At 48.8% G+C, this 24,370-nt stretch overlaps 1 protein-coding gene across 4 annotated transcripts in view; it reads left to right on the top strand.

Moving 5' to 3' along the window:
• The window catches only part of Dpp6 (dipeptidyl peptidase like 6), an 876,452-nt gene that overhangs the window by 833,799 nt on the left and 18,283 nt on the right, over positions 1-24,370 (top strand). For all 4 annotated transcript variants that reach the window (XM_037204345.1, XM_037204347.1, XM_037204344.1 and 1 more), the window contains exon 17: positions 15,154-15,201. In XM_037204345.1, the coding sequence (XP_037060240.1) occupies positions 15,154-15,201 (48 nt within the window). The remainder of the gene's footprint in view (positions 1-15,153; positions 15,202-24,370) is intronic.

The raw sequence follows: 24,370 nt of genomic DNA on the forward strand, positions 1-24,370 counted from the left end.
CCAGCATGGTTTCCCAGAACCACCTCTGGCCTGGTGCCTCTTCTTTGGTTTTCCTTGCATAGAGAGGAGCCCCTGGTGGGGGCGATGCTGCCTTTGGCTGACCCCTGATCCACACAGGCCTGTCCCACCCACCCTTAGCCCTCATGGGGAGCTGAACCTCCAGACAACTGTAGTGTGCTGTGGAGGAGCTGGTGTTTCCAAGAGAACATCTGTTCTGTCACACTTTAGCAACATGGTTATTAAAGCAAGAGGAAATTAATCACAGTTGTCACTGTGTGTTCAGACCACTCTGCCGCTTCCTCTCTATGGAGCACTCACGTGTGTGCTGTAAAATACTCCACTGGTGTTACACACTGTTGGTTTTGGTTTTGTTTAAATCATTCCTAATCTCTCACTGATGCAATCAAAATGGGGAGGAAGTTGGGAGGGGGAGATTTTAATTGTACAAAAAAAAAACCTGAAGGATAAACTTAAGGAGCAAGGGGTATACCAGCACCAGTGTACAATGTGCACACATGTGCAGTCACACACATCCAGACACACAAGTGCAAACCTGCACACTCACACTGTTACATATATATATATATACACTTGCATAACCTTACTCTACATTTATAAAAACAGTGATAACTCATTTCTTCCTCTTTTCTCCCCAGTCTTGGTGAGGTTTCCATTTCTTTGTTTGTTTGTTTCATGTGCACATGTGGTTTGCATGGATGGATGGATGTTTGCATGCATGTAAGCTTACTGAGCTAGGAAGTGCAGCTGAGGGTGAATACTGAGGTCTCCTGTTTCTCTGCAATGAAGTACGGAGTTGAGTTGTACTGGAAGCAGGCAGTGTCCGAGCTGCTTGGGTGTAAAAGCCGCCATGGCCCCTACAGTTCTGCACCTCCATTTATTCACAGAATATGAATATGAAATAAATGTAATTCCCACCTTGAGGGATCCCTTTAAAGAGTAAATGAGCTGCTACATGCAAAAGATCAGAACAGTGAGTGGCACACAGGACACACACGAGCACATGGCATAACAGGGTCAGTACATGTCATTATTATCATTATTTCTATGGCCACAAGAAAAGGATGCACAGTCAGAATCTTACAGAGGAGTTTGGAGCAAATATTGAGGACACTGTAGAGGAGAAGGAAGAAGGGACTTCTGGGTGGGAAAAGAGGGTGCAAAGATGTAAAACATACAACCCTGACTGGAAGCGAGAGCCATGTGGCTGGGGCCATGGCCCCAGATCAGGGTTGAGAAGGTCTCATGTCTCACACTTAGGTGTAGACACTATCTGTGAGCTATGGAAACAACCGGAGTCCTAATCAGGAGGGAGCCATGGTTGCAACTATGGAAGTCCTTGGCATGAGAGAGACAGCAGGTGAGAGGCTGTGACCATGGAGATGGGAGACTTTCAGCAGGCAAAAGAGAGCAAGCGTTAGTCACTGCCTTTGTTCCAAGCGTGGTCCACATGCAGCCATGGGCTGCATGCAACCAAGGGAAGGAAGCTCCACCCAAAATCAGAAACTCACTCAAAACATTAGGAACTTGGTGTTCAATGACTTTTTGTACCCAGTGTGTGGCTTGTGGACGTGGACGTCGTGGTTGTCAGTGTCATGTCAGAATGTTGAAAGGGACATGCCTGGGTCATGTGACTTACTCTTTGGGATTTAGTTTTTCAGAGACTACATCTTGTGTATCTCAGGCTGGCCTTGGGGATGGCCTTAAGGTCCTGACTCTCCTGCCTCCATCTCCAGAGTGTGGCGATCACAGCCATATACCAGCAGGTTCCGTTTACGTGGCACTGGGAATGGACCCCGTGTGTGCTGGGAAAGCACTCTGCCAGCTACACCCCCAGCCCCATTGTCTGCTTGTCCTATTCCCTTTGAGGCAGGGAGGAAAAGCATATGGTTTAGGATCTTAAGTCATTCCTGTCAAATGCAAGGGATTCGGGGGCCAGGATATCACCTTCCCTGCAACCAAATGTGTTCCTGCCACCGCCGTTGAGACATTCAGCAGGTAGCCCAGACAGGGTCCCAGTGACACACTGTGGGGTGAGGACCTGGGTTATTCCAGCAGAAAAGCACAGCGAACATGAGGAAGAAGGTGGACAGAAAACTTCAGAAATGATGCCCATGGGGGTCCTTGAGACTGAGGCATAAGACATGACCAGCCTCCAGGGGCCTGCATTCTCCCACTTGCTGAAGCCATCTGTCCTGAGTCAAGGACTGATCAGATCTGAGAGTAAAGAACTCAGTGGTCACCCACACTGGATGTGTGGTCTGAGTGTCTCACCTGTCATAACTGGTTCATCCAAATGAGCACTGTCCTCTCAGGAAGATGAACTCACATTCCCACTAGGAGGTTTTAGAATTCCACTGAACCCGTCATCCTGCCCCAGGCTCAGGGGAATGCACAGCCCCTCCCCTTGAGCATGCTTAATGATTGACAAGGTTCCCTGTGCAGCCTGCCACAGCACTGTCGTTACCAAAGGCAGACAGGATCTTGCATGGCATCTAGGCATGTGACAGGAAGTTGTGAAGAGCCTTACCATAGTCACTAAGGTGACTTGGCCATGAGCATCATTTCCTAAGGAATACACACCACCAGTGCATCAGCTGCTCATTCATTTAACCAGATACTATCAATTGGTGATGTACTATGGAGTTCCTGCACAGTTTTCCATGTGGAGTACCAAGTTGATAAGTTGAAGTAGGCTTTGTGGGCTCTCACTTGTAATCCTATTACTTGGGAGGCTGTAAATTTAAGACCAGTCTGGGCTACAGGAAGACCCTATCTTGATGAAGATGATGGTAACGATGTGGATAATGATGATGAAGAGGAGGAGGTGGAGGATGATAATGATGATATATTAGATTGCTAAGTTCCAATATTAACTGATGACACAAGACATAAATATACCATTGGGAATCAAATTTAGATGAAATTGTTTTGATTGAAAACCACCACTGAACTAGAACCACAACATGGCAGGCCAGATACAAGCTATTACTGTCCAACAGTCAGGATGGTACCAGGACCTTTGAGAAGAGAGTCAGGAAAAGCCTACTGAAAAGGCCAGAGGCCCTGGTCTAGATTCCAGCCCCAGCACTTTAGAGGACAAATCAGACAGTGTGTGTGCATTGAATCATTTTCTTGTAGGTTTGTCTCTTTTCACAAAACTAAAACCTAAGTTCCTGCCATCACACTCAGAACTCTGTATAACCCCTAAACATGTCCCTGGGGGCTGACAGATGGTGTGCACCTGAAATCCCAGCATGTGGGAGGTAGAGGCAGGAAGGTCAACATTCCAAAGTCATCCTCAGCTACATAGTGAGTTCAAGGCCAGCCTGGGCTACATAAGACCCTTTCTCAGTAAACAATGAATTAAATTTAAGTTTTCAAATGTCCATCAGGGTAACATGATGATGATGGTGACATGATGGGGTGACCATAGGTCTGGAAGCTTTTGTAAATCAGACACCTGGAGGAAGGGGTTGAAATCCAGGAGTCTGCCAAGGCACCTTTTAAAAAAAAAAAAAGATTATTATTGTTTCAATTATTGGGAAGCTTTCTCTTCCTCAAATGCCTGTCATGTGCCCAAGACTCACACATAATTTCTGCCACAAGTGACTACATGCCCCGAGAACAAGTCAGCTCGGTGTAGCCTCTTCGTCACCCATGAGTGTGTAAACCAGTCTACCCACCTCCACAGCCCTCACTGAGCAGTGCCGTTCAGTCTCTGCCTGCAAAACAGAATCGCTTTCAAGTTCCCTGGACAGAAAATTGGATTGAAGCAAAACTAAACGCCGTGGGGCCCAGGCAGAAGGGATTGGGTAGGGGGTGGGGATGGGACTAAATCCCGGGTTTGATGTCACCGATAACAAGCCTTCAAAATCAGACAGCAACAAAACCCTTCTGTAGTGTTGACTGGGAAATACTGACTTAGGAACAAATATTTTAATTATCTGCCGTCGTTCGGGTAGCCCGCTCGCTGCCTGTTTGTTAGGATGATCATATCACCTGGGTGTGTATACACTTTCTGCACCAGCCATACATGATTCATGAGCTGGTAAATAAAGAGATCTGGAGTCTGTGCGCAGCAGGGCCCTTGCCAATTATCTCCGCCGGCCAGAACCTGCCTCCCTCGCCTGTGTGCAGCTGATCTTTGAAAGCATTCATCAGCGCAGGCAGCGCGCGTGGGGTCGCCTGGGACGTACGAGTCTCTATTGTTTACACACTGGGAGGCTGGCAGCGGTGGGCGTTCGGTGTCGGAGCATCTTCCCGGGATGCAGACAGGAGTGAGCGAGGAAGATGAATGCCGTCTCCATGGATGTAGTTATTCCGATGGCTTTTCCCTTACAGTCCTGTGTCCTTCTTAGTCACATCATTTTCCACCTGTGACTGTCACCTCTCCATCCTGCCAGACAGGTGCAGACTCGTGCTCCAGACCAAATGGGGCTGCAAGGCGGTAACGCAACTGAATTTCTCTTTAGATGGAATTCAAATGTGTGACCCTGTGTCCACCGGCCACTTTAATCCACCATAGTGTGGTGGCCATAAATCCATCTGCATATTTCCCCTTTCGGGAGCAGTATTAATTTGGAAGTCAGATATTTAACTCTCATTAAAATAGACTGTCACTAATTAAAGATTTTGAAAGGTCAATTTTTTGTTATTCTCTTCATAAACAATGCTTAGCAAATACAATTCATCTCCTGATACTGGTAACAAGCACTTCTTGTGTTTGTTTGAGCATTTATGTTCCCTGATTTTTGAAGATTTATTTTTATTTTATGTGTGTAAATAAAAATTGATTTGCCAGGCGGTGGTGGTGGCGGCGGCGCACGTCTTTAATCCCAGCACTCGGGAGGCAGAGCCAGGCGGATCTCTGTGAGTTCGAGGCCAGCCTAGTCTACAAAGAGAGTTCCAGGAAAGGCACAAAGCTACACAGAGAAACCCTGTCTCGAAAAATCAAAAAAAAAAAAAATTTTTAATTTTACATGTTCTGCCCACACAAATGTGAACATGCGTGCAGTGCCCTCTGAGACCAGAAGAGGGAGTTAGATCCCCTGAAAGTGAAGGCATAGATGGTCGTGAGCCACCATGTGGGTGCTGGGACTTGAACCATGATCCTCTGGAAGAACAGCCAGTGCTCTTAACCCTGAGCCATCTCTCCTGTCCCACCTGTGTATTGCTCCAAGGTGCACCCGCCATAGGGCAGGCTGTTGTTGAAGACATCAGAAATGTTGGAACAGGGCTGAAAGAACCTTAGACGCAAGCTCACATGAGTTCAGGAAGGTAGGCATGAGAGTGTGTACACATAGAACCAAATAGTAAAGAGCTGGCCTCGTTGACAGAGGAACTTGTAACAAAATACAGCTATTCACACATCCTCAGACTGAGTGAATATATATATACATATATATTATATATTATATATGTGTACACACACACACACACACACACACACACACACACACACACACACACGGTAGCAGAAGGGTGGGCTAAGGGAGGGCAGAGTGTAGTCCTGCTTTCCCCATCTGCTTCCATCCCCCACTGTCCTCTCTGTTCAGCTGAGTGTGGAGCCTCCTTTTTCTTCTTTATCTTGTGTATGCGTGTATGTGGGAATGGTGTGTATGTATATGGGGGAGTATGAATAGTGTGTGTGTGTGTGTGTGTGTGTGTGTGTGTGTGTGTGTGTGTGTGTGAATGGTGTGTATGTATATGTGGAGGGTGTGAATGGTGTGTGTATGTGTGTGTGTGTGTGTGTGTGTGAATGGTGTGTATGTATGTATATATCTATGTGGGGAGTAAATGGGGTGTGTGTATGTGTGAATGGTGTGTATGTATATGGGGGGGTATGAATGGTGTGTGTGTGTGTGTGTGTGTGTGTGTGTGTGTGTATACATGCACTGTGTGTCCTATAGAGAGAGGCCCATTTTTTGACATTAAATACCCTCCTCTGTTCACTTATATATTGAGGCAGGGTCTCTCACTTGAACCAGAGACTGCTGATTCAGCTCATTTAGCTAGCCAGCCTCCTCCAGGGACCGCCTGTCTCTGCCTTCTGAGTGCTGGGATTACAGGTGAGCTGTCACACCTGCCCTGGCATTGACATGGATGCCAGGGAGCTCTTCAGCTGCTGAGCCATCTCCCCAGACTCTGAGGCTCCTTCTCTCCCCGCAGCGTGCTCCCCATTGCTGTTGCCAGCTTGTATTTCAGAGAGAGATTCCCACCATGGATCTTTTAGCGTTCAGCCAGATAGGCCTGCTACCCAGAGGTCTGTGATGCTGAGCAGATATCCATAGAGCACACAACATGGAACCTGCTGCAGAGCACACCATTGGCTGCTGTAACTTCATCCAAAGCCGTCACTGCTCCTGCAGTAGAAACCCAGATGGGAGCTGTCTGGGAATCAAAACATCTAGCACGGAGCCAAAGCTCACCCTGGGTTTCCTGACCACTCTCTGCTCGCAGGTGCCAATGTGTGGCTCTCTGCACCATGAACCTCTGGTGACCACGCTCACTGGTCAGAATTCTGGCTGCCTTTAAATGTAAAGAAAGATGGTTCAGGTTTTAGGCTCAGGAATCTGCACAAGCAACAGCCAGCCCTTGAGCAGGCAGGTGACAGAATGTCAAAAGCCTTCTCCTATGTAAAGCTCATCTTAGTGACGGCTAAGGGAGCCTGGGGCAAGGTGTGCCACTCAGAAAAAGAGGGGAGAATACAGAGCGATTTTAAACTTCAGCCTGTGTTCACCGCTTTTGCCCTACCATCACCGAAATGCCTGGCCAGAGCAACTTAAGGGAAGAGAGACTTGTCTTAGCTCACAGTTACAGAGGGATTCAGCCCAGCCCAGCCAAGAAGGCAGTGTGTGGCAGAGGGAGCATGTTCACATGGTGACCAACCAGGAAATAGAGAGCGTCGCTAGAAGCCAGGGTAGACTAAGCCGTCAAAGACCTCCCTCTGATGACCACTTCCATCAGAAAGGCTCCATTGCTGGTTGCCCAGATAGAGCCAGCAGCTGGGCACAAGCCTGTGGGGAGCATTCACATCCAAAACGGAACACACCCTGTGTGCCTCATCAGTAATAACACTCTAATTGTGGGAGGTGGGCTTAGAGTGTGATAGAGACTCCCCCCCAAAATCTTATGCGTGTCCCCAATGTTTTTAAACATGTTCCTTCATCTCTTAGGGAGATCTTCGGGAGACAATGACACAGATCTGGTCAAAAGGCCAATTTATGACTCTTCTACTTGGTCTTTGCTTCTTAGGAGGAACTCATTTTGATTTGGGTGTTTTCCTAAATTACCCATCAACTTTCAGAAACCTACCATGGTGATTTGAATGAGAAATGCCCCCTGTTATCTCTGGTGTTTGAACACAGGGTGCCCAGTAGGTGGGGCTGTCTGGGGAGGTTTAGAAGGTACAGCCTTGCTGGAGGAAGTGGTCATGTTACTGTAGCAGGCTTTGGGAGTCTACTGCACTGCTGGACTAGCAGTGTGCACGCCCTGCTTCCTGCTTGTGGCTTCCGATGTGAGCGCTCAGCTTCCTGCTCCTGCCGCCATGCCTGACGCTTGTGGCTGTGCTTCTCCAGCATGATGGACTCTCCTCCCTCTGGAACCATTCACCCAAATAAACCCTTTCTTCTATAAGTGACCTTGGTCATGGTGCTTTTACCACAGCAAAAGAAATATAACTAATGTACCTACTCACCACAGAGATCTGGAAGCCAGTGGGTATTGCCATAATTTGTGGACAGCAGAAAGTGAAACCTCCTGATCTTCTGTGGGGAAATATGATGGCACTGGGGTCACAGGTGGCCCACAGGGTTAGGGCACCGCCTACTCTGGGAGGAGCTGACCTCAGGTCACGTCATAACTTAGATAAGCAGTGCCCTCAAAAAGGCTCATGTGTTAAAAGCTTAGCTGCCTGCTGGTGAGCTTCTGAGAGGCGATTGGCCTGCGAGGGCTCTGACCTCAGCAGTGGTTACCTACTAATGGGTTCACAGCTGAATGAACTCTGTGGAGGGAGCATCTGCTTGGAAGAAGAAGGTCACTTGGGGGGGCGGGGGTCCCTTGAAGGGAAGACCCTGTCCCTGGCCTCACTATCACCCCCCTTCTCCTGCTTCCTCGCCTCCTTTTTGCCTCTTTGTCCCTCTCTCTTCCCTTCCCTTCCTCTCTTCTCTTCCCTTCCCTCCCTCTCCCTCTCTTCTCCTCCCTCCCTCTCCCTCTCCCTTATCTACCAGGAGGTAGCCAATCTGTTCCACCACACGCTCCCCACTGAGGCCTTAGCATGACCCAGAAACAATGAAACCAAGAAGCCCTGGGCTGAAACCACCACCCAGCATAAGCCCTTCCTCCCCTGAGCTGTCCCCTCCCCTCCGTGTTGTTACAACGATAAAACGTGATAGGCATGGGTCAGGACTCTGCATGGGTCAGGACTCTGCATGGGTCAGGACTCTCCATGGGTTGGGGGGACAACATTGTATTCTGTGGAGACAGGAGGGTCCTTTGGGTCTTCTTTAGTATAGTTTCACTTGTAGCAGACTTGGCCAGTCTAAGAAGTTTGCTCTGGGAAAGTTGTAATGACGATGGCCCAGCTGAAACATGGCTCTCAGACCTGTGAAGGAAGACGTGACTGGTGGCACTTAGTGAGAACCAGAGTAACCTGAATTATTAAAAGCAGGGCACAGAGAATGGTCTCAAGAGACCTTTTATCAGCCTAATTTAAAGTTTCTACCTTGATATGTCATGGCCAAGTCAGCACTTGGCGGGCCATTCCTTAGCCCTTAATTTGTTCAGCAGGCATTACATATGCATTGCCCACTGCCCTTCTGGGGTGGGGAGTGGAAGGAGGCATAGAATTGTGCTGGGTGGTTACGGGGGAGACTCTGCATGTGTCTTTCTGGCTGGGCGGGGTAGAAGTAGCCTGACTTTTGAAGTTGCAGCTCAGCCAGGGTATTTACTATCCCCTGCGCAGCCGGCTGCACTGTGAGCACAAGAGAAATACCTGCAACTACAGGACAAAGACCTGACTCCCAGGGGGCCTTAAATTAGCAATTGTGCAATTAAAACGGGACTGAGAGCAGACATGAAGACTGTGCAAGGCACATGACCTTGAGGTGTGCTGTGTGATGCTACAGAAGGCACATGTTTCCTGTTGGTTTTCAGAGTGACAGCCTATTTCTATTAAGCACAGTCACGGTGGTATGACAGACCACTTGAATTTATTTCTCTTGTCTGTCTAGGGGAAATTTTATATCCTTTGAGCAGCATTTTCTCCCTGGCCACCAACATTCTACTACCTCTAAGCATCTCCGGTGGCTTCAGTGTCTTGACTAGCGTGGACAAGCTTTGGTGATACAGGAGTAAAAGTATCTTTTCAGCTTTCTGACTTCATTTCCTTGGGGTAAACAACCAGTAGTAGGAGACCTGAGCCAGCTGACAGTTCAGTTTTCTTTGTAAGTTTTGACACACTTTCATGCTGTTTTCCACAATCACTGTACTATCTCACCAACAGTATTCGAGAACTCCTTCTCCACATCCTCACCAGCATGCTATCACTTGTCTCTTGGATAGTACCCTTCTAAAAGGTGTGGGAGGGTGTCTCATTGTGGTTTTAATTAGATATCCACAATCAATGATTTTTTTAGCAGTTTTTCATATACTTGTTGGCTGTCTTTTTTCAAGAAATGTTTATGTAGGGACTGGAGAGATGGCTCAGCAGTTAAGAGCACGCACTGTGCTTCCAAAGGACCTGAGGTCAGTTCCCAACACCTATGTCTGGCTGCTCACACCCTGCTGTAACTCCAGCTTCAGGGAATTCAGTATCTTCTTCTGACTCTGCTAGCACCCACACCCACGTACACATAAGGATAAAACTATATCTTAAGAAAGAAAGACCTATTCAGATGCTTGGAGAGTCGTTTTTTTAATGTTTTTAACATATCTGTGTGATGTGTGCTTATGTGTGCATGCACATGTGAAGGTCAGAGGTCAATGTTGGGTAACTGTCTTGATCGATTTTCACCTTAATTTGTTTAAACAAGGTATCTCATAGAACCTGGAGCTCACCAATTAGCTAGACTGCAAGCCTCCAGGATGATCCTGCATCCAGTTCCACATGCTGGGATTACAGGCTCTGCCACCACACCCAGCTTTTACATGAGTCTTGGGGATCCAACTCAGGTCCACACGCTTGCCCAACCAACACTTTGCCTGACGAGCATCTCCTCGGCCCCACCCTGGGTTTTTCCACTGTAAGTTTTATGGCAATCAGAAAAGGATATGCAGAAAAGTTCAGACCCATCCACTGTCATACTTTCTAAGCAGGCAGGACAAGTCTGGTTTGCTATTAAGATTCAGTGACATTTATGGGCATACATATGAGCATTTTTGTGTCTGTACCTTTAAAATATTGGGGCTGCAGAGATGACTCAGTGGTGAAGAGCACTTGCTGCCCTTCCAGAAGACACAGGTTTGATTCCCAGCACCCACGTGGAGGCTCACAATTGTCTGTAACTCCAGTTCCAGAGGACCCAACGCCCTCTTCTGGTCCCTGAGAGCATTGCGGGCACTTGGTGCAAAGGTATACATGCAAGCAAAACACCATACATACACAGGAAAATAAAATTAACTTTAAAATATACATAAAATAAGACAGGTGTGGTGGTGCATACCTTTAACCCCGGCACTCAGGAGACAGAGGCAGGCGGACTTTTGTAATTCCAAGATCAGCCTGGTCTACAAAGTTAGTTCCAGGACAACCAGGACTACATAGTGAGACCTAGTCTCAAAATACATATGTAATAATAAAGCTTTTAAAGTGTGTTAGTATTTCCTAACATAGCTATGAAAGAAGATATAAAGCTCTTCTAGGTCTAGGTCTTTCGTGGAATTTTCATGTTTGGGGGTGGATAATTGCATATAATATATTCAACAGTGAAAGTGTAAAACCCAATGTGAAGCTCCACAGATTTGTGTGGAACTGCTACACTAAGGTACAGCAGTCCGTTGAGTTGTACAGATTTTGGGTCTGGTTCATTTTGCGTGTGATTTTTTTTTTCATTTGCAATGTTTTTATAATAAAAGTTTTTCAAAAATGCTTCTATGTAAATGTGGCTACATATATATAGACACACACTAGGACATTCTAGAAGGGTTTAGGCTCTTTCTGGGAGGAGGGGATGAAGTGGGTCCCTTAGCTCTCACTTAGTCCCTTTCTTTACTATTTGAATTTTTGTTTCAAGACATACATTACATCGCTGTATTAGAAAATGAAAATTCATCCAAGCTCTGTGCCTTCCTCGCTGCGTGAATGAGACAAAAGACTTAAAGCTGGCTCTGCCACTGTTTTCTTGTCTATAAAGTATTTGAAGCATCTCCACAGAAGGGCTGTGAAGATTGGACTTGAAATGATTCATAGGAGAGAGTTACCAGGATGCCTTTTACATGGTAGCCACTGAATAAATAATAATTGTCTACATTATTAATAAGAGTGTGGGGCATGCTCTGTTTGCAAATTTTTTCACCTCGAAATGTGCATGGCAAACAGCTGTAGGCTCTTTATCTCTCGATGACTGCTTGGCTCTCTGCACAGGCTCCCGGGGAAGGGCTGACAAAAGAGGAGCTCTCAGTATAAGCCTCCATAGTTTAACCCCGCAGCCAGTGCTTACCTGCCCATCGGGGTGCACAGACAGATGTTCCGTGGCGTCTCCCCTCTAGGTAGGGAGTGCCGGAGTCATCGAATAAAAGGACTGGCTACCTAGCACATGTGAATTTCAGGCAAACAATAAATAATTTTTGTCGGTATACCCTAAGTACCACAGGGATGTGTTTATAGTGAAAAAGTTTTCATTGCTTCTGGGAAATTCACCGTAACCAGCTGCCTGAATTTTTTTTCCTGACCAGCCTGTCTCTGGATGGATAAGCAAGGGTCATAGCATGGGGAAAGGGACAAGAGTTGCAGAACAGTCATTGTAGAAATCAGTATGGAGGTTCCAGGACTGTATGTATGATCAGCTGTACCACTCCTCGAAGTCAGGAAACTCCAGAACCACATGTACTTGTCACAGCTTTGTTCACAGTGGCTGAGTCAGCCAAGGTGCTCACCCACTGGTGACCGATAAGAAGAATGCAGCACATACATGGGAGGGAAGTATTACTCAGCCATTAAGAAGAATGAGAATCCATCATTTTTACAAAAGTGGGTGGCCCTGAGAGCGTCATGTTAAGCTCCATAAGCCAGAATCAGAAAGGCAAATAATGTACATTTTCTCTCATATCCAAAAATCTAGGTTTTATTTATCTTTTATTTATTATCTGACAATTTTAAATTTGTATGCAACATGTCTTATATACATATCCATCCCCCAACTCCCCTCCCAGTTCTCCAAGATGTCCCCAACACACACCCCTCCCACCTGCTAGATTGTTTCCATCTTTAATTATGTGCACGTGTGTATCTATGTAGAGGTTTGCACACGTGAGTACAGGTTCCTCAGAGGCCAGAGGCATCGGATCGCCCTGGAGCTAGAGTGGCAAGCCATTGTGAACTGCCCATCGTGGGTACCAGAAACCAAGCTCAGGCCCTCGGCAAGAGCAGTATACACTCTTAACTACCGAGCCATCTCTCCAGCCATATCTCTAGATATTTTTTGAGACAAAAAAGTAGAGAAGACTATAATGGAAGAGAAAAGGAACCTGAGGGGAAAACAGTAAGAGAGGACAAGTGAGGTAAACATGATGATATACGTAAGTGTAGGGTTGTTACGGTGAAAGCCACTAGTTTGCGTAATGAATATGTGCTTTAAAAGGGAGGTATTGGGCCTCCTGGACCTTCACTGTGTGCACTGAGTGGTGTCTGGGTCAGTCCCAGGGCAGTCAGTCTCTGCTCTGCTGTGACCTCAGTCTGTGACTCTAGCCCAGCAGCACACTCCAGCACACTCGGCTAGAGTGAGCCTGCCTCACTCTGCCTATCAACACAGAGCATCCTTCGTGGGCCGGAATGGGCAGTCCACTCTCCAGATCTTGCATGAGGTCTGTAAGCCATGCTGGGACCCATGGCAGATCCCTGGTCCTCAACTTAGCCATTTATCACATGGACTACTTCCTGGAAGTAGGCAGGAAGTTCTGACACTGACCCTATGGATGCAAAGCCCCAGCATTGTTCTTCCTAAATATGCATTCTGTAACATTGATATCCCACACACACAGTTCCACGCACCCCAGAGTCCCCAGCCAAGTGCAGATGGCCACCCTGGATATCTCACTCACCTCGAGCTTGTTTTTTCTCCTTTTGTTCCTACCCCAGCCCAAAGGGCGGTGTCTCCCTGGTGCTCCATCTCACTCTTTCCACATTACTCTGAGAATATATTTAGAGATTGAAAATGGCAGCACCGGATGGAAGAAACACTTGTCCATCATGGATCTGTGTCCTAATGCTGCAGATAAGGGATGAGAACCACTGTGCCCATAATGTCCAAGGCCTGACATCACGGCCTGTGCCATAGTACCCTGCAAGAGAAGAGGAGTGAGGGACCAGCCCTGTGGTCATGGGAGGGTGCTCTTTCACTAAGCAGTGAAAGCCTTTCCAGCAGAGAAGGGAAAGAGGAGCCATGCTGAGATCTGGGGCCTGGAAGAGCAAGTGGCCCCTGGGGGCATCTCAGCCTCCCTCAGACCCTGCAGCAGGCACAGCTGGCAGACCCAAGCATGCAGAGAGCCACAGAGGCAAGAGGGTGTTGGGAGAGGTCCCCAGCCCAGCAGCTAAACATGCATCCACCCAACAAACAGTCTCTTCTTCCTGGACCTGCTATTGCTGAAGGCTGCAGTGGACCTGCGGGTGGCCGGGCAGGGGCTGTTGTCCCGGGAGCTTCCTCCTAACTCCTGAGACTCGAACAGCCCTGAAGCTGGGAAGGCTCCCATTGAAGTGGTTCAGTGAACAGATTCACATATTCAAAAACCACTCCCCACATACTGAGGAGTTTGCAAAAGCGTCACAGGGGGTCAGAGGCTAGAGACTATGGTGGCTTCCTTCCAGGGTTCTGGTGACCCTCTTTTTTTTCAAGCTTGAGACTTGAGTAATGTATGAGTAATGAGTCCAGAAAAGCGTTGTGGGGCTGCTGCTCAAGAGTGAAAATGGGGTTATGGGGCTTTAATCCAAGCACAATACTTTGTAAAATGGCAGTTCGTGCCATGTGGTGATCTGGAAAGCTGTACAGGAGTGACTGGTGCTGTCTGTCAGAATCGGAGACCTGTCTGTCTTGTTCAAAGAATTAGAGAAGCACACAGAAAAAGGAGTAGCCAGGGACTTTCTTCAGAAGCCAATAAGCAAAGTATAGATTGAATACACTTCAAGAGGACACCATCAAAAAATCTATTTGTTTTTCATTTTCAATTCTCATGTGTGTTTGCATACTAGCATACATGTGTTTGTATATGAGTGTGGGTACACATGCATGTGTGTGTGCACATGCATGTGGGGGCCTGAGGTTGACGTCAAGAATCATCCTCAGTGGCTTTTCCTCCATATTCATTGAGGCAGACACTCTCAATCAAACCCAGAACATGCCAGTATTGCTCATCTCACTTGTCAGCCTGTTCTGGCGATCCTCTATACCCGCCCTCTGAGCCTGGAATTGGCAGGTAGGATGCCAAGCCCACCAGCCCTTCATGTGGGCCCCAGGGATCCAAACTCAGGTCCTCATTTTTGTGTGGCGAAAGCATCTCCCTCGCTTGTCAAATGCCCAACTGTAGCCATCATCTGTACCATCAACAGGGATCCTGGTATTTAACCTGGCTGCGATATTAGAGAGCCACGTCTTTTCTGGCTCCATTATCCTCTAGACCCAGACAGTCCACATGTCATAAAGAAAGCTTATTTTTAGCCAGGCGGTGGTGGTGCACGCCTTTAATCCCAGCACTCGGGAGGCAGAGGCAGGAGGATCTCTGTGAGTTCAAGGCCAGCCTGGGCTACCAAGTAAGTTCCAGGAAAGGCACAAAGCTACACAAAGAAACCCTGTCTCAAAAAACCAAAAAAAAAAAAAAAAAAAAGAAAGAAAGAAAGCTTATTTTCTCCTTTTGTTCTATACTAATGACCTTGTTTGTTTGTTTGTTTTTTCCTCTTATGGTCTCTCTGCTCTCCGGACCCAGGCCCTGGTGTACCCACTGTGACTGTGCACAACACCACGGATAAGAGAAGTAAGTGCCGCTCCTCTGAAATCTTTCTGAACTCAGGAGAGTCGAAGCCAAGGTTCATGAGATAATCCAACCCTACCCCACCCCCAGCTCCAGGACCTGAAGACGAATCAGGCCCTCTAGGTCCAATGGGGCCCTCTAGCAGCCACTGCTGGTGGTAAATAAAGTGGTCATGAGGACCAAAGTGACCCAGCCGAGGGTCCATGGTGTCCCTGAAAATGTCTAGGATCCACCACAGCTTATGAGTGCTGAGGTTGGGTGGCCATTCCCCAGATAACCCAGGTCGTGGATGAAATCTGGTTTTAGCCCTAGACTGGCTGGATTTGAACAGCAGTCCATAAAGAGTTTCATTCTTGCCTTCTCTAAGGCTCCATGGATACTCAGAGGTTTATCTGTCTGCAGGTCAGATGGCCATGTCCATGACATGGAGACGCTACACAGCAGTGTGATTAAGACCCCTGGGCTAGAGAGATGGCTCAGCCATCAAAGGTTAAGGCTCACAACCCAAGTGATAAGAGTTGCCTGAGGATTGTTAAGATCTTGGGGAGACCTGGCTGAGGACCATTACAGTGGATATGATACAGGAGAGAGATGCAGCTCAACTCCAAATGCAGCGAGGGCAGCTGGGGGTGGAGGGGAGGAGTAGAGTGGATGGGAGGTCACTGAGAGACGTCAGCAGCAGGGATTCTTGCTGATAGACCTTGTTCTTGCTGTGGTCAAGGGGAGGAGGGGAGAGGCAGAGGTAAGGATAAGTACTTGGTCAGACAGTCAGGGTAATCAGAAGATTCTTGCTAAACTGACCCAGCCGGGGGAACCACTGAGATATGATATGAGCCAAAGACTGGCCAGGAGCCAAGGTCAAGGCCCAGGGAAAAGGACATGGAGGACTCTGACTCAAATGTGGCCAAGCACTAGGTCTGCCAAAGCACAGGACGTTCAGGAACCCCTAAAGGAACTCTAGTTTTCCCTAGACAAAGCCCCATGCAGACTACCACATGCACTGTGTGTTTGGGAAATTGGAATGCTGAATGTGGTGGATGATAAAGCTGGGAAGGAAAGGGACTGTGCTCTTGGTCCCTCCCTTCTACTGTCTCCAAGAAGCCCCATCCCTCTCCTCTGCCACCAACCCTTCCCACAGATAGCACAGTACTGTGTCCTGCCCTAGGAGAATATCAGACCGACAACCAGCTTCTGGTGGAAGCATTTGAACCTGGGCAAAGTAAATTCGGTTAAAGAGACAACCTTTAGAAGCTACCTCAAGTTGTGGTAGGAGCCTGCCTAGTTACTGAGATGTGTGTAGAGATTCAGAATTCCAGCATGAGGAAGAAAATCAGAAATAAACGGGTGACAAGATTCTTTAAGGGCAGAAGTTGGGGCTGGGGTGGGGCTCAGTTGATCCAGTGCTCCCCCAGCGTGCATGAAGCCCTGGGTTCGCTCCCCAGAACCATGTGGACTGAGTATGGTGACACATACTTGTCACCCCCACACTAGGGAATAGACAGGAGGAGAAGCAGTAGTTCAAGGTCATCCTCCACTCTACAGCAAGTTTGAGGCCAAGGGGGTGAGGCCTGCTGAACTCCATGAGACCCTGTCTCAAAGAAAGAGCTAGAAGGAAGAAAGGAAGAAGGGACGGAGGGAGGGAGGGAGGGAGGGAGGGAGGGAGGGAGGGAGGGAGGGAGGGAAGGTGGAAGGGAGGGAGGGAGGAAGGAGAGGGAGGGAGGGAGGAAGGAGAGGGAGGGAAGGAGGGAGGGAGGGATGGAGGTGAGGAAGGGAAGGAAAGGGTGGCCATCAGAGCAAATGGGAACAAATGATAAGAAGGTGCTTGCCACTTGGACAGTCTGTGCTCCAGCCCCTCAGGAGAGATGGTTTTCTAGAGTAAAGAGGCCTCACTCCCAGGCCTCATCTGCAACCCGCCTGGGGACTGTTCCTAGAGCCTGGGAGGTCTGAGGCTCTGGGGTCTCGGTCCGTGTCCCCTGAGGAGTCTGGCACAACCGCTTGAGTATCACCATTCACCACGAACATGCCGCACACTCCAGTGGACACACAGCAGGGAAGAAGCACAGCCGTAGGACTGCACTACAGCTTCCCACCCAAGTGGCCTCTGTGGTCTTCAGCAGCTTGACCATGCTCTTTAAGAAGGAGGCAGTGGCAGGTGGATCTCTGTGAGTTCAAAGCCAGCCTGGGCTACAGAGTGAGTTCCAAGACAGCCAGGGTTACACACAGAGAAGCCTTGTCTCGAAAAACCAGGAAAAAAAAATCCCTGGTGAGAGAACAAAAGAGACAGTCTCAAACAAAGTGGAAGGTGAGGACCCATACCAAAGGATGTCCTCTGACCTCCATGCATGCACAATGATATGCACGTGTCCATACTTACAGATGAGCATACAGAGAGGGGGAGATTTAAAAGCAATAATAAGCCCCTGAAAAAGTTCCAGGAGCAAGGTAAATACACAGTGAGGCAACCTAACCCGCAGGTGACAACCTCACTAGCCTGCAGTGGGGTGCCTGCGGAAGCCCACAGAGTGTCACTTAGCAACCAGATGCTCTGTTCTCATCCTCTTGCCTATCCAGACTGGTGTCTTCCAGTCAGGCTCCATGAATCCAGCAGCTTTTCAGCATGTGTGATGGGTCATGTAGGGCAGGGCCACCTGGAATACTGTATGCATTTGTGGACTTCTCAGCACAGGTTAGGAGAATGGAGGCATGAACCTTGGATGAATTTAACAAAGTACCCAAGTGGTCGGCGGCATTTCCAGTCAAAAAAGGTGGATCCGCAGAGTGCTTTTTTCCTTTACAGGCTGAGGGAGTATCACCAACCCAAAAATCTAAAACCCAAACACTCCAAAATCTGGAACTTCTTGAATATAAAAATGTCAGTATGTGATAGGCTGCAGTCACAGTATAGATCCACTGATAATACCATCTGAAGTTGCCTTCAGGCCAAGGGGTTACCATGTCCATGAAACAGAAAGGAATCTAGTATTCAGACTTGAGTCTCATGCCCAGATAAACCATGGAACATGCGGAGACTCTAACGTCTGAAAGAACAAGAAATCTGAAGTCCCCCCTTGTGCCTGCCCAGCACTCCAGTGAGCAATTCTCAGGCCACAGCTGCTGACTGCTCAGCCGCCTGGACCCAGGACCCAGGACCCAGGACCCAGGACCTCCAGCCTTGGTCACCGAGGAAACAGTAGCCTCTGGGGCCCCTGTTCCAATCTCCCTGCTTGCAATCTGCTGAGGGAACACTGAATCAGAGGCTCTTGCACCTTTTACTGCTAGGGTAAGGCGTGCAAAGCCCCTGGGCTCCTTCCCTGTTGGGAGCACACCTCTGAGTGGCCCTTGGGCTTCTGTGAGGAAATTGTAGCTCAGTGCATTCAGAGGGGCAGTGTGCAAGCCACTGGGCTCAGGAACAGATGGTCCTAAGGAAACGGTAGGACGCCTTGTCTCGAGAGCCTGTGTTGGTTACAAGTACAGTAAGGGGGTTGGGCCATCGGGAGGGCTCGGGTTGGATGACAGTGGGGCTTGTCATTCCATTGTAGCACAGCCCTGTTAGGAAAGTTGGAATTACTGTTACAGGGAGCTTGGTCCTCCCTCTCGTCATCACCCACCCACCCCACCCACCCACCCCACCTCCCTGCCTCTGGGATACTTGACTTTCCCCACTTTAGGAAATCCTGTCTCCAAACAGAGCCCGTGGGGCGTTGGCAGACGTGACTCTGAATTATTTAAAAGCTATTTCCTTAAGAATGTCATTGTCATGGGCACCAAAGGTTCCTCGTGTGGCTGGGGCTTCTAACCACTCGGAGATGGAGAGGCCGCCAGAGGAGCCACATCTGTCCGCTGCTGGTTCTGGCGTTCACATAGACGGGAACGCAAGGCAGATGCTGGCTCCAGGTCCCTCGTGGGCAGGGAGCTGGGATCACAGGCTGTTTACAGGCAGCTGTGCATCCTCTGGGAGAAAATGGGTGCACTGGTGACATCTCATGAGCTGGGTCCGTGGACTCCCCTTCCTGCCCACCTGTGGTACCCTGAAATCCAGTTCAGGATCTCTGGAGTCCACTTTCCTGGGTTTCCTGGGTTCCACACCTCAGTCACGTAGAAGACAGGTTTCTCTCCTTCCCCACACTCTCTGCAGGCTGTTTGGGGGTGGTTGGTTGGTTTGGGGGGGTACTTATTGTTGTACTTGTTCAATGCACGTGCTGAGAAAGTGCTCTCCCACTGAACCACACTCCCAACCCTGTCAGCTGTTTTTTGTAAAGATAGAGCCATCCCAGTTGGCATCTGGCAGTTGTGTGAAACCCACCAGACACTCTCTGGTCTCTCTGTCCTTGTAAGTATACTGTGGGCCATCCCCACCCTTCCTACCCACTACGGAGTGTCACCCAATGGCATAAAACACTCAAGAAGGTGGAATGCCAACAAGCACACAGTTACAAAGGGCCTGTGTGCAGTACTGCAGAGCTAGACTGATGCCCTGAAGGACCTGAGACAGCCCGTCAGACCCTCCTCCTAGGAGACATCTGGTATCAATGGGCTATAGGGGAAGGAAGGCCTGAGAGGGCCCAAGGTCACTGCAGATGTCGAATAGAAGGGTAGAAAAACCACAGGGCACAGCTAGCAAGGGGCTCTCTTCTCGCAACTCCTGGAAGAGGAGGGGAGGGAAGAGGAGGGGAAAGGAGGGGAAATGAGGAGAGGAAAGAGGAGGGAAGGGGAGGGAAGGGAAGAAGGGAGCTCAAGAGCCCTCTTGTGAGCTGGGAATGTAGCTCACTTGTACTTGCCTATCATGTACAAAGTCCAAAGTCCTGGCTTTGAGCCGCAGCACCAGATAGACTGGGCAAGGGATTGCACTTGAATTCCCAGCACTCAGCAGGGTAGAGGCAGGAAGATCAGAAATTCAAGGTCATTTTCAGGTACATAGCAAGTTGAGGCCAGCCTGGGGTACATGGGACCCTGTGTCTAAACAATTAAACAGAGCCACCTTGTCCCTAACGTTCAGGGACAAGAGGCACATGCTAACCAAGGTCTTGCAGATTTTCTAGAGCCCTTGGCCCTCAAAAACCTGGCTCTTCTCTGGCCCCAGCAGAGCAGGACAATAGCCTGCAGCCATCCCCTTTGGCACAGACGTGACCAGCGAAATGGACACTCATCTGTTGTGGCATCTGTCCCAAGACAGTGCCAGAGAGCTCCAGGCTGTGGCTGCAGGGTGGAATTCTGCTCCCAGGAAGTATAGCCAGGCCTCAGTGGACAACCTGCCCAGCCACAGCCGTGGAGAACATCTCTGGTGGCAGGACGTGGGTACGGTGCACAAAGAGAAGCAGGCACCGGTTCTGTGTCCTGGTGCCCAATTTATCCCCAGCTCTTACAGCACACAAAGCAAGTTTATATCTAATAGCTACAGTTTTCAAATATTTAAGGAGCAATCTGGTGAGCAGGAAAAATGGTCAGCCAGATGTGATGGTGCAAACCTTTAATCCCAGCCCTGGAGGCAGGGATAGAGGCAGGTGGATCTCTGTGAGTTTAGGGCCAGCCTGCTGTACATAGAGAGTTCCAGGCCAGCCAAGACACACCCCCATTTAAATATAAACTGAGTCAACAGTCCACAAATAATGCATTAGAGACTCTCCTGCTGTACGTTTGAGTTGTTATCTGAGAGCCTTTCCTGGGGAAAGAACTGCATGGGGCTGGGGTGTGTGTGTGTGCCTCAGTGGGAGAGCACTTACCCAGCGAGCATGCACATAGCCCTGGCTTTCAACCTCAGCCCCAAACAGAAAAGAACAAGAAAAGCTGCACCAAAGATGTTTTCATTTGGGTGAAGAGTCATGACATGATCCTGTGAAATCTGAATTCACTCCTACCCTCCTCCCTTCCAACAGTTTTAAGCCATTTCTTCTTCAACAGTCAAAATTTTGCATCCTTCTTTTCACTCTTTAAACTGATGCTGGCATTCCCCTGCCTCCCCTAGAATTCTGTGCCAATGTCGTACATGCATGAAATCATTTAAGTGGTTTTACAGTTGCTGTGTTCATAAAGCCACAATGAACTATCACATGTTCACACAAAGCGGCTAGGACACATTACACACCGATACTGCCATTAGGTATAACAGGGGTGAGATCCTCTACTGATACAGCTGTGATTTGTGAATGGACACTTCCTCCTATCCCAGAATACCTCTGTAAGAAACAGTGTGTGCAGGCCGGGAGGTGGTGGCGCACACCTTTAATCCCAGCATTCTGGAGGCAGAGCCAGGCGGATCTCTGTGAGTTCGAGGCCAGCCTGATCTACAGAGTGAGATCCAGGACAGGCACCAAAACTACACAGAGAAACCCTGTCTCAAAAAAGGTGGAAAAGGAGGAGGAGGAGGAGGAGGAGGAGGAGGAGGAGGAGGAAAAGAAAAGAAACTGTGTGCATTCTCGTACTTCGAAAGTGTTCCAAAAGCACTGGAGTAGGTGGAGGAGAAGAATCCTAGGAACTCCACTGCTTGTTTTAATGTTGTTTTCTCTGTGTGGGTGTTCTTCCTGCATATATATCTGTGCCTCACTTGGATGTCGTCTGCCTTCAGAGGCCAGAATAGGGCATTAGATCCTCTGAAATTGGAGTTACACTTGTGAGTCACTTGTGGGTGCTGAGAATCTAGTTGAGTCCTCTGGGAGAGCCAGTGCTCTTAACCTCTGAGCCATCTCTCCAGTTCCCTCTACCTTTTAAAATTCCTTCTATGTTGTATACCAAAAAATGACAACCTACCTACCTCCAAGGATAATAATTAGAGGTGTATTTATTTCTAATCATATCCCTTGGCAGTCAGTTTTTCTGTGTCAAAGGGCCACAAGCCTTCTGGGCTGCCAGAGAGTCCTTGCCCATCACCAGGAGTTGTCTAGGTCAACCCAGACCTAGTGGTCCTAAGTCCTCAATGTGGAGTCCACCTGCTGGTACCCCAGGGACAGATAAAACTCAAAGGTCTGTTTCACTTGTGTGTGAGGCCTTGATGGAAAAGACAAGGGAACAAACACATGAGGCAGAGATCTAGGAGTCAACTCCACAAAACTTTCTGTTGATTGTGAAAAGTCTTCTAAACCCCAGAGGTGCACACAGCAACCTTCTGGGAAGGGTCAATGGCCAGCTTTGGGGTCTCATTATAGAATCTTGGATAGACAAGCTGGCACATAACAAACACCAAGTGGAACATAAGCCAGATGCATGGTGTCCACACCCTCAGGTGTCTACAGGGAGAACTATGGGAGACCCAGAGACCTCACTTCCTGCAAGCACCTCTCAGGGGGCCCTGAAGCACCAGCAGCTGACCAGTGTGCCAACCACAGCACCACCCTCCATGAACATAGTGCCCCTGGATGTTGGACATACACAGCATCCCTCATCATGATATCCAGCACAACGCTGGGAAGACTAGAGATAAGACCATTTATCTGAACCCTGCCTTCAAGGTGCTCAGCATCTATCCAGGGAATCCACGAGAGACATAGGCCAAAGAACAATCATTCTGTGTCACAAGCTGTCAAGCTGACTGAGACATAGAGGGCTCAGAGTAAAAAGAGGTCCAGGTGAGGTGAGCAAGTTGGAAAGTCTTTATACCTCTGGATCTGCTCTTTGAGTTAGCTAAGGGATATTTCCCGGGGTTGATGGATGGCCTCTGCCACGAAAAGCAAGCACAGAGAAGAATGACGCTTGGAGAAGCAAGGAAAAAGGCCAGTGAGGACGGGGGTCAGGAGATGGGACTGCCTGACCATCAGAAGCCCACACGGCACAGAGCTGCTAGGGAAGCAGCGTGTACATCATCCGCCTCTACACAGCCTGGAGAGTCGTAGCCTACAGGAAAGAAGCCCCAAGCCAAGGGCCAGGCAGCCCCTTTCCCCTCTAAATCAGTGGCTTGTGGTTTCCATCGCAATCTGCTCACCAGTTTTCCAATGACTAGGCACAGTGGTGAAGGCTCCAAGCCCCAGGGCCATGTGGGAACAGCCCGCAGGCCACACGGCCCGGGGAGTGGCTTCCTGAGCAGACGTTTGTCTCTGTGGGCTCACTGTGTCCAGATCTGATAATAGCTAATTCCACCAAATATTAGAGGGGCTCACATTTAATTAAGGAGTGGCCATGTGTGTGCTGCAGCCTGGAGGTCCCTGCTGCCCCGAAGTCAAAGGCAGAGTCCTCCGGGAATGCGCCGATCTTTTCTTAGTTCTCCTCTGAGCTCCTGCCCCCTTTGAATGCAATTAGGGAAACAAATAAACTAGCTTAACTCAACTCCCCCGTGAGACCGCCAGTTCTCTGCTGATAAACCCGGCTGTGTGGGCAATCATTAAATGAGAAATCTAATATTTAACTAAATTTAATAGTCTGTTGCTTTGGTGCTCTCCTGCAGAAGGTAGGATTTCAATAGAGAGGAGGGAGCTATTCAAAGGCAGCCTGAATAGTCCGTGAGCGATTAGAACTTGCTACGCCCCACACAAGGCCAGGACTGCCAGGGCCCGGTGTGGGTGATGGGTCTTTGGCTGTGTCTGCATCCACTCTGGGAAAGCTGAGCTGGGTAGGCAGCTGCGCACACTTGTGATCTGCGTTTGAAGCTCTCCATCCAGAATGGCATGTAAGATCATAGAGTTACATTAGAGCCGGTTCATACAAATTATACATAAGGAGGGTTGGGCCAATTGGGGAGGCTCTGAATAGGTCCTGGCACTTACCTGCTTCCACAGAAGAAGTTCCCACAGGGCCCTGGTGGCAGAAGCTGAGTAAGATCAGCATACCCATCTTTGCTGGGCCTGTACCAATCTCCATGAGCTCCAGTGTTTGTAGCCAGCCCCTGTTCACACATCCCTTCTCCGTGCCACACCTAGGTCAACCCCTAATTCAGGCAGAGCGGTAACAATGGAAGCTTCTTCCCAGGTTGTCTTAGTTAAAGCTGTGATGAAAGAACACGACCAAAAGCAACTTAGAGGAAAGGGTTTATCTCATCATATAGCTCACCTGGCGAACTCAGGGCAGGAACTGAAGCAGAGGCCATGGAGAAGTGCTCCATACTGGCTTGCTCCTCACGGAGCGCTCAGCCTATCCTCTATAGAACCCAGGACTACCGGTCCAGGGGTGGCACCACCCATAATGAGCTGGACCCTCCCACATCAATGATCAATCAAGAAAATGCACTACTGACTTGTCTACAGACCAA

This window comes from Peromyscus leucopus, chromosome 3 (genome assembly GCF_004664715.2).
Source record: "Peromyscus leucopus breed LL Stock chromosome 3, UCI_PerLeu_2.1, whole genome shotgun sequence".
Classification (NCBI taxonomy): domain Eukaryota; kingdom Metazoa; phylum Chordata; class Mammalia; order Rodentia; family Cricetidae; genus Peromyscus; species Peromyscus leucopus.